Source organism: Colletes gigas, unplaced genomic scaffold (genome assembly GCF_013123115.1).
Source record: "Colletes gigas isolate AHSC1104 unplaced genomic scaffold, ASM1312311v1 Colletes_gigas_Sc00005, whole genome shotgun sequence".
Taxonomy (NCBI): Eukaryota; Metazoa; Arthropoda; class Insecta; order Hymenoptera; family Colletidae; genus Colletes; species Colletes gigas.
In genome coordinates this window covers 8,603,827-8,615,289 of record NW_025106634.1, presented here as the reverse complement: position 1 = coordinate 8,615,289, position 11,463 = coordinate 8,603,827, and the positions used below count along the sequence as shown (strand labels likewise).

The 11,463-nt window shown below is 41.9% G+C and overlaps 1 protein-coding gene across 1 annotated transcript in view; it reads left to right on the top strand.

Moving 5' to 3' along the window:
* Window positions 1–4,959: 4,959 nt before the first annotated feature.
* Window positions 4,960–11,463, top strand: part of LOC122395261 (protein Wnt-1-like) — a 70,189-nt gene continuing 63,685 nt past the window's right edge. Inside the window, exon 1 of the mRNA XM_043392705.1 lies at window positions 4,960–5,039. Coding sequence (XP_043248640.1) covers window positions 4,960–5,039 — 80 coding nt within the window. The remainder of the gene's footprint in view (window positions 5,040–11,463) is intronic.

Sequence of the window (11,463 nt, the reverse complement as noted above, 5' to 3'; positions counted from 1 at the left end):
GTTAAATAATTACTTGGAAATATTGGGAGACGCGTACGATAGGGACTTAAAATTAACGTCGAAGCTCAAGTCTGTTCAAGTTGAAACTAAAATTCGGACGATAGAAGGAAACAAAGTTCCTTGGATGTACCAAGCAATTATTTGGTTAAAAAGAGGGACGAAGTTAATTTGAGGGACACGCGACGCGACACGACGCGACGCGAAGCTGAACCGTGCAGCGGATCCGAGGATCGAACCTACTGCCCTTGCTAACTAGATCTCTACAGGATAACGGACGGCTGCGACTCCGAATCTAAGGTCTCCATTGCTCCAACGCAACCCGCCGGGAGCCCGAAGGACCCGACTCAAGTTGTCTGACAAAGAGAGAGTACCTCTGTTTCAGTGTCGACTTCCGCTGGAAGGTATGCGTTTCCGCAGGATACGGAAACTCCACACCTTCCAGCAGAGTACCATTTTCCCTGGATCGAGCTACCAAGGGAAGGCGGTTAGATCTGTCGGGCCAGCTACACGGCCGATCACATGTCTCGATCGATGAAACAGCGGTGACCGAAGCTAGGAACGAGGGAACGAGCGAGAGACACAATCTACTTATTGAATAATTGCTTGGTAGGACGCGGAGATACGTATAATAAAGAAGGCTTCGACGTTAATTTTAATACTCGCGACGAAGCTTAAGACTAATCAACTCGGAATTAAAAGTCCCTCGGCGGGCGAGGCGTTCTCCCTCGGTGTCCTTGCGATTAACTGAAATCAAAACTAATATTTATATTAGTGAGACATGGTAGGAAATTTAATAAACACTTAAAAATAATCTATCACCTAGCTAAAGGGGCTAAACGTAAAAATAGAAATCTTATATTAATCAGTGCCATCGAAACAAATATGGCATATCCATCGACACCATGTTTTACGTATCAAACCGAACATTCTTCTAATGATCGGTATCATCGAAACGAATACAGTATATACATCGCCCCATTGTGATACAACTCAAAACGACCATTCGTAACAACGATAGGAACTTGGATCGAGACACCAAATTGAATCAACACCAAACGATCAAACGAAATGGAAGAATCAAAGGAAGTACCTCCGCAGAATATTACGAGAATTCGAGCAAGAAGGTAAAAATAAAAATTCATGGAATCGTGTAGAAACGAATATAGTATATGATTGAAAACAATACTACATTATTATATCCTGCAATACTATACATATCAAAGCATTCGCATAAATTCGACAAACAATGTAAAAGTAGAAACATAGAAAAGGAACATTCATAATAACCAAATAAAATCAGATAGATAAATACAGTTGAATTCACATGAAACAAACAAATGAAAATAATAAAATATAAATAAGTGGAGTGGACTTACTACTTGTTGTCAGTACATAGGGTAGTTACCATAAGGGCCAGCTGTAAAGTAAGAAAATATTCATATTATAGCAACATCGGTTAGATAAACGAGGCAAAATCAGTTCATTGAAGCAAAATTGGCATCAAATGATAGAATAGAAGAGGGGAGAGAATTTTTAAACAGTTCTTACCGTTGGTCATCACCGTCCGGCACTGGTCAGTAGTGGTCAGTAGTGGTCAGTAGTGGCAGGTACGCGAATCAGCACTGGTCAGTAGTGGTCAGTATTGGTCAGCCATGGTCAGCTGTGGTCAGCGCTGGCCAGTAGTGGTCAGCAGCGGCCAGCAGAGGTCAGCAGCGGTCCCCGGTTCTCCTCTGGCGATTTGTAGACTCCCGAATTCGCGACGCGACTGAAGAAATCTTCGCAGTGACCCTGCTTATATGGCTAAGGTGATGAAAGGGTGGGGAGACCAGTCAGAGCCAAAGTTGAAGATAACAGGTAAGGCTGTCTCGTCTACGAAGAAACTATTTCGATTGGTCCCACCTCCTGACCATTTCTGGATCTTCACTGGACCGCTGACCTTGATGTCCACCTCACTGTTGACCACCAGTGACCATAAACTAGTCATTGTTGATCATCGACCCATTAAAACCAATTACGAAGATTAAAGCATTCTTACGAGGATTCCCTTACAATTTGATGCATGATCTTTTTAACATTTTGTTCCATTTTGGAAGAGTGTATCTCGTTAATTTTTGTCTTTTTGTACGTCAGTTCGAACAATTGTCACACCGAGCGAAAAATTCGGAGGTGATTTCAGCGTCCTCTTCTCATGGATGGCGGTCAGTTGAGAAATTATTCACTGAATTAGTATTGATAGGCAAACAGCTGTAGTTTTGCGTAAATCCATGTGAGTTGGCTATGAAAGGGATTAAAATTCATTTCTAAATCTGTTGATAACGTTGCGAGTGACACGAAAATGGTAATGGGGTCCCGGGACCCCAGAGAAACGGGCCGAAAAAATACATTAGGTGAAAGGTCTACTCGTATACCTCGTCTGTGATATTACGAACCCGAGGGATGCCTCAGGTAAAAACCGCGGTTAGACTGATTTTAGCAAATTATTTACAACTTTAACTAGTCAAGGAATGCCGAATAATTCGTACTTTTCAACTCGTATGCATTTACATGCAACTAGCTGCTGCCTATCACACTAATTCAGTGAGTTTCTCAACTGACCGCCATCCAAGAGAAGAGGCCGCTAAAATCACCTCCGAATTTTCAGGTCGGTATGGCAGTCAGATTAGGCCGCGAAAGTCCATAAGGTGAAAGGTCTATTCATATATCTCGTCTGTGCCTACATCTCGTCTGTGGCACTGACACGTAAAACGTATTAGGAAAGGAATTGTTTTTCCCAGATTTTAATATTGGCTATTGATGGTAAATAACCGACAGGAAAGATCTAGTCAATATCTTTAGGAAGCTCTCCAAATGTTTGTGTTTTCCAACACTCGAATATTTACGTATGCGTATTGATAATGTATTCGTAATATTAAATTTTAATTGAATATCTTATATCGATGACCTCTTACCGACTGTGCAACGCGCGATGTTGTCGGCAATGATTTGATGATTATCCAGGAGGTGGCACGTTTTTCTTTGATACATTTATGGCAGTTTAGTTACCAAAAGAACTCTACAGAAAGAGTTAAAAACACATAAGAAGACAATTTATAATCATATTTTACAGTTTATAATTACTATCGATCTTTGAAAATATGTTGACGTACTATTCTACATGGATTTATAAAATCTAATTAGATTATTGGACGAATTAATATTCAGCTAGAGAATTCAGTTTTTAATACTAATGGTTCGAGTAATTTAGTAGTTGGAATAGATAATGCATATGTTTTTCGTCAATGTAAGTATAGTTTCGAAAGAAATTTAATTTTCTTAATGTTAGCAACATTTTTGATAAAATCTATATGTTAAAATAGACTGTCGTTTAAAACTCCAGTTAGAAACATACTTTTTTCTATTTGATTTCCTTTCTTGTGGTTAAAGTACATATTGAATTAACGGCATATTGCACCTAAACGAAAGTTCATTTATTTGGATAATCATCTCAACCTGTCGGCTCGTCGTAAGAAATACTTGTTTGAAAATGAGTACGTATTAAGTACGTGGCAAATATAAACGTAACTAAACATACTTCAAGTAGCATACGCTCGTTAAAACACAAACTCGATGATTGGAAGCAAGAACGCCGACACAAGATATACGTAGTGTAAACAACGTTCTCAATATCAATGCAGTGTCTCGCAGATGTCTCTGGTACTTTAACCAGAGAGATCGCGTTACAAAACAACACGGGGACCGCCATTTAATCGTTCTCTTTCATTGCCCCACTCTTCTCTATCGCCGTGCGTAGAATTTGCTTCTGCATTTCCACGATCGCGACAAATCAAACGAAAATAAAGTAGAATAAAATATTTCGGAACGAACAAGTAATTTTCTTGATGCAATCAAGCTACACAGAGCCGACGATCGGAAAATCATTTATCACGTTGTTCTTGCAGGCGTCATGTTGGACAATTTTGCGTAGAAAAAATTCGTCGCGAATAAATTACCGTTGGTTGGTTTTATCGGTTATCTGCTCGAATAAAATGTTGTCCGATGGCCCGAAGGTCGCGTGCGATTGCTTCTGGTTTTTCTTTTGTCCCGGAGTTTCTCGCGAAACAAATGCGGTTGGCGAACGAATCGCGAGCAAGCGAGCATACGCGCGAACGTCGGAGACGGGACGGTGTGCCGAAATGCTTAATTAACGCGAGTGGAGCCTCGGTGGCTGTTGAACGATCCAGCCAATCGCGTGCCCGCGAGTGACCGGAGGCTCCGCCCCACGAGAGAGCCCCGTTGCCCTTTTCCTCGTGACTACCGGCCACAGTACGTACGCGAGCGTTCACGGAGTGTCATCTCGTTCGCGTCGGCCTCGCTGTTCCGTTGCCGATAGTTTTTCTGCGTGCACGCAAAACCGCCCCGAGAGCAGATTTTTCCGCATTTTCTTTCCGCCCGCCGACAGCTCCGTCGAATCGGTCGCGTCGTTCGCATTCCCGTTTCGATCCGCGCGACGTTTCGCGCGCGTTCCACCCGTTCGAAAAGCGCGGTTCCAGCACGGCGACGGTCCGTGCCGTCGAGAAAAAAGAAAACAGTGCGTCCTTAGCCCGTGACACAGGTCGAGTTTCGTTTTAGTTGAGCGTTTTTTTCGTGATACGCGTCAGCCGCGGAAAACATGTAAGAATCAAACACGATCGAGAGGTATCAAAAGAAAGAGAAAGCTGTATTCTTGTGGTACTGGGCACGTCGGATAACAGCGATCGGATCGTATCATCGGGCAACGTTCGATCTCGATCTGTCAGCCTCGGGATCAGCCGTCGATGCGAATCCTCGATCGGTATCGGCGCTCGTAAGAAATGCGCGGCTGAAGTAGAGGGGGCCCCCAGAGAGGACATCATTCTCCTTTCTTTTATTTCGCCGTGATTCGTGCAACAGACGATCCACCACCGATCCAAGTCGACGTGCCCCCATCGAACTTTGACAAAGATGCGGCCCGTCGCGACGACCTTCTTGCTCGTACCGTTGTTGCTCGTCGCGTGGCAAAACGGTGCGCAGGCCAACTGGTGGTGAGTTTCTACAACACGATTGTTTATGTCTCCCGTCTAGATAAAAATCTTTCTAAACCCCCTAACCTTGCAACCCCGATGCACTTTGTTGTATACAAGACGGAAAAGTAGGGCTTCGATCCAACTATATTTCGTCGCGGGTTTAAAAATATATATTTTTTATTTGCATACGATTTGCATATTTAATAGGTGGCGTGTTTGTCTCTGATAAAATTTAGAAATCGCGTGCTGTTCGAACGGCGAGAATGTGGAATGACGGAAAAGTAAATTGAGAACGATATTGGTGCACCAATTGCATCTGGCGACGTAGAACGATCGCGGTCGGTTACATTTTAGACCGATTCGGATAGAATTCGAACGATTGCCTTGTTTCGACTTAATTACATTTAGCGTGTCGGTCATTTCCTGGTCACAATACCTATTAATTATCGTTCCTAACGCACATCGAGTTACGGAAATATCAAGTGCTCGTGCAGAGAGAACAAACTGGATCGGCTCGCGGAGCAGGGAACAGTCGAGAATGTTGAGACATATTAAGGAGTTATGGAACATCGTAAACAAGCTGTTCGGTACTAGACGGTAACACAGTTTATAATTAAATGTTACCGGTGTACAAAAATACCCGCATGGTTGCATAAACTTTTTCCAATGGAATTATTACCTGTATCGTACACATTAGATATCGATTCGCGAACATGAGTTATCGTTTAATTTAGCAATTCATTGTCCCGGCACACGGGGGTGGACGTAATCAATTTCAAGCCACGTTTCTTTCCGTTACGAACATTTCGCTGTTAGCGTTTGGACTAACAGTGGCAAGACCTGTCCCCATATTGTACCATGATTAATAACGCTAACACTAGGTGTATTATTGACTCGTTGATTAATAGGTACGTTCGTAGTTTACTGCGTTTAGCATGTTTCAAACTTGTTTAAGATGTGTTGAAAATCTGATCGATGCGGTGACGTCTGGTTTATTATCGACTCTTTGATTAATGGTCTGGCGTTGGATTTAGTATAGATTTAGACTCTTCGATCGATGATCGGTTCCCCCCCCCCAACACCTCGACGTTCTGTAACGTGAAAATTCACTTGCACGACCATCTTTGTTTCACGGTTTATGGCGTATTATGGTTTTGCGTGGTTTCTTCATTGTTTTTCTGTCCCCGATCCGTCGAAAAGAAAGGGGAACGAGAAGTCGGGCGGCGCGTTTCGCAAAGTCGGTTGTCGAGATAAACGCGCGTCAGGATAGGTGGAAAGGAGTGAGACATTAATTCGCGGTAGCCGGTGATCGAGAACACGACTCGCGCCGCTGGTAATCTCGCGATCTACAGTTGTCCGATCAGAATGTCCGCTCGCGGAGAGAAGCCGACTTTCAGGCTGGTAATTTCCAACGGGGAGACGCGTGGCGAACCGATCGCGGGGCTCTCGTGGCGTACCCGCGAAACGACGTTTCTGACGGCTCGTCGAAAAATTACGAGCCGGGACAGAAGTGGACCGCGGACGTTCTGAAAAGTCAATTACGGTCGCGAGCCGGACGCCACAGCCTCGATCGTCGTTAGATCGCTTTGCAGCCGAGGGTGAAACGTTCTCTGCTCGAGATCGCGTCATCGAAACGCGATTTTCATGCCACGTACAGGGTGTCCCGCGCGACTGGGGCCTCGAACATAACCTCAAAAATCAGAGCCTCGCGTATTTTACGTGGTTCGACGTTTAGGGAAGTTCAAACGCCCAAGTTCGATGTTTATTTAATGGATTTACCCAGATTTGCGAGAACCAAATTAATTCAGAGGGGGCACGTGTCTTGGAGTTAATTAATTAACACTTTTACTGCCATGTCACCCATATATGATACCATTATGATACTAGAAACCATTTTCATTTGGTTTCCATTATCATACTAGAAAAATTCATTCTCAAGTTTAAGACGTTGAAGGAAATAAATTTGAATGGAATTTGTGAATTTTAACTGGCTTACGAAAGTGAACTGAAACAAATTTTAGGTTATGTAGCCTACAATTACCTAAAATCAAAATTTTACTTTTCCAGAATATTATACGGTTTTGTTTTTTTAATGGATTTATCCAGATTTGCGGGAACCAAATTAATTCAGAGGGGCACGTGTCTTGGAGTTAATTAATTAACACTTTGACTGCCATGTCACTCATATATGATACCATTATGATACTAGAAAAATTCATTCTCAAGTTAAGACGTTGAAGAAAATAAATTCGAATAGAATTTGTGAATTTTAACTGGATTACGAAAGTGAACTGAAACAAATTTTAGGTTATGTAGCCTACAATGGCCTAAAATCAAAATTTTACTTTTCCAGAATATTATACGGTTTTGATTTGGTTCGAACGAGTCGATGAAAAATGATTTTTGTGGAGGGGAGGGGGTATGTTATGAAGCAACTGTTTCACGTCGAAAATGTGTAAAAGAAATTGTGCAATAAATCGACCATAACGTTTCCAGATTATATACATGTATACAGTGCTCGATCCGCCGCGTATAGTTTCTCTTATTATCAAAGAATGCTCACATGCTCCGGCACGATTAATATAAATTAGCAGAACAAAATTACAAACTAAATATAAATTATGGCCAATTAGTTATCGTCAATCTACCATGACTATCACGGTAGGTCTTTATGAAACATATTACCCTAATGCAGTGTCTCTCAATCTCTTGTCTCTCGTGACTCGTGGCCTCCTTCCGAGTCGCATATGTTTTCCACTTTTAAAAAATTCATTGAATCATGTTGACAGAGAAGAAGAAAAATATCGAAAATTCTTCGTTCGAATTTTAGACATACGACGAACCGAAATCGTACTAAAATTAATCGGTTGCCCAGGTCGTCGGGTCGGATTAAGCAAACTAGCTCAAACCTAACCAAACACGACCTAAATCAACACCAAATCCCAACCCAGGCCCAAAACCTTCGAAATACGTGGCATTGCAAATATTTTTAAAACGAATTCCAAAGCTATATCTATAGGAAAAAGTTCCCAAGAATGTTGACCTTGGCAAAATATTTCAAGGTCATTGCGATCCTAACAAAGTGTTTATCAACGTAATTAATTTTTTTTAAAAACGAAAGCCTCCAAAATCTTAATCCAGACCCACAGTCCCCCCGATATGCATCGTTGCTCGCCAAGTGGGGGTGGCGGGGCCCGTACGGACCCCGTTGAGAATCCCTGCCCTAATGCGAGGTTCTTTCTTTCTTCTTTTTCTTTTTTTTTACGCCGAGGCGGTCCAGTTTCGTATGATTAACGATCGTTCGTTACCGGTTCGTGCGTACGCGGATGCGAGCGCGAATTTATCGCGGCAGCGATTTTGTAAGATCGCGCGAGCGCGAGAGACGGGCCGGCGCAAAAAGCGTAGCCGCGAAAGTCCCGTGTAACCGATCGAGCCGACTGTGAAACGCAAGTTTGATACGGCCGCCTTATAAGATTATGCGGCGTTTTTACGGGAACGGTATAGGTTCCTGCAACGTAAGCGTTTATTTTAGCATTTGAAATATACCATTGCGAAGCGCACGAGATATTCACGAGGCATAAAGACTCGATCACGTTTCCGTACATAGAAAGGCACGTACGGTACACGGAGGATGATGACGAAACGTTCGGCCACGAAGGACAATTTTCTACAGATCGTTTCACCTATTGTTCGTCGATACTGCGCGGACGCTTATTTACTCTTTCCACGCGATTTATTTAGTCGTATATCGACCGGCCACCATGCATCCAAATCGCCATTGTCGCGTCGGACGGTACCGCGTTATTCCTTTCTACGGGGTGTCTGGTGTTGCAATTCACTCGTAAATGAACCTTCTATTAGGTTCACAGAAACGAGCTATTCAAATTTGTTAGGCCAGGTTTTTATTTTTTTCGATTATTGTCAATGTTATTTTTACTGATTATTTTATTAACCCTTAAGTGGACTCTCAATCTCAACTGAATTATTTTACTTGATGGTGATTTTTTCATTGACCACCACTTCACTCACATATGGATGATACGACTTTTCATCAAGGAATTAACAAAATTAATTCCCAAGATTAGCTAGATATAGGGCCCAATGAATTTTAACGAGTCTGTAAAAATAGATTCCATGACAAATTCTTGGTATGCTAGTTCTCAATCGTCTAAAAAGAAAATTTAATTTTCCTTTTAATGTGAGGGGTTTGGTCTGGATAAATTTTCAAATAATTGCATTTACATATATTAAATAATTATTAATACACAAAATTGAAACATTGACTTCGTATCGATCACTTGATCAGACGCTGGATGATGTTGGCTGATTATTTTAATAATCGAAAAATAGTGGCGTTTACGTAGAAATTTCGTCCGGTTCTTTTCGTGCTCGAAGGTAAAATTGGTCGGTTGTAAGTTGGCCTTATAGAAGAATCCCCTTCGATCGGGCGCGCGAGCGAGTATGCACCATCGGGGAAGCCCCGATGATAGCGATGATACTCGAAGAGAGAGAGAGGGAAAGATAGAAAGAGAGGGCGTGATCGCGCGTTGGTGTCGACGCGCCCCTACAGGGCACACTTTTAAAACAAGAAGGCCGACACGTTGACGTCCTACGGTCAAGCACGATTCCACCGGGAGATTTTATTTCCGACAAACTGGTTCCCCAGGGCGATTAATCGGCCTCCGCTGACGAGAGCCGCAGCCTTCCGGTATATACGTATGCTCGCTTCTTCGCCTGTCGCTTTATCTTGCTCACGGTGGTGAACACGCGACGCGCGAACTGCAAACGCTTAATAATTCACGGTAAGTCGCGCCTGTTAGCCTTGCTTAACGGACAAATCGTCGTTGGGTTTCTTGCTCGAACCAACCTCACCCACCCCTCTTCTGCGGTTGCCAAGTCGTTCCACCTTCGGGCCGATTTCTCAAACCCAATACATTTTTTAACGCGTTACCCACCTCCTTTCCCCACAGGTAAACGTTAAATAGGAGACCGGAAACACGTCGAAATTTTTCGGTAAAAAAACAATTTCAAATCATTCTAAAAAAATTATTTACAGTTGCGGCGGTCGATTACAGTCATTTTTGGTGAATAGATATACCACTGAAATCTTACGCATTTTGGAGAAAAAAATTCGAGTAGGTAGACAAATTTTCCGGCGAAAATGAAAAGTTTCAAATCATTCTAAAAAAATTATTTTTAGTTGGGGGCGTCGATAACAATCATTTTTGGTCAATAGATATACCCCTGAATTCCTACGCATTTTGGAGAAAAAAATTCGAGTAGATGCCCAAATTTTTTGGCGAAAATGAAAAATTTCAGATCATTCTAGAAAAAATATTTTCGATTGCAGGGGGCAATTATAATCATTTTTGGTGAATATACATACCTCCGAATTCCTACTCACTTTCGAGAAAAAAATTCAGGAAGATGGAGAAATTTTCCGGCAAAAAAAAAAGTTTCAAATCATTCTGAAAAAATTATTTTCGGATGCAGGGGTCGATTACAGTCATTTTTGGTGAATAGACATACCCCTGAAATCCTACGCATTTTCGAGAAAAAAATTCAGGAAGGTGGAGAAATTTTCCGGCGAAAATGAAAAGTTTCAAATCATTCTAAAAAAATTATTTTTAGTTGGGGGCGTCGATAACAATCATTTTTGGTCAATAGATATACCCCTGAATTCCTACGCATTTTGGAGAAAAAAATTCGAGTAGATGCCCAAATTTTTTGGCGAAAATGAAAAATTTCAGATCATTCTAGAAAAAATATTTTCGATTGCAGGGGGCAATTACAATCATTTTTGGTGAATATACATACCTCCGAATTCCTACTCACTTTCGAGAAAAAAATTCAGGAAGATGGAGAAATTTTCCGGCGAAAAAAAAAGTTTCAAATCATTCTGAAAAAATTATTTTCAGGTGCTGGGGTTGATTATAATCATTTTTGGTTAATAGATATACCCCTGAATTCCTACGCATTTTGGAGAAAAAAATTCGAGTAGATGCCCAAATTTTTCGGCGAAAATGAAAAGTTTCAAATTGCACTGGAAAAAATATTTTCGATTGCAGGGGGCAATTACAATCATTTTTTATCATTACACATACCTCCGAATTTCTACTCACTTTCGAGAAAAAAATTAGCTTCGGAACGCTAGTATTGCTGGATCAACGGTGTGTTACGTGCTTAAAGTTCTTTTCTTTTTTCCTGCCCCCTCGGTTCCGTCACGGTCTGATAAAGACGTTAAATAAATAAAATTGAAAAAAAAACCACATCGCGTAAAAAAAATGACGCACGAACGGATCAAACGAAACTCACGCGAATACGAGATCGGCCGAGATAACGACGGCGGCGGCTGTGAAATATGGCGCGCGTCGGCAAGGTGTACGGTTTTCGTCTCTAGCGGTTGGCAGGATTAAGTAATACGTCGATCGGGCGATAAACG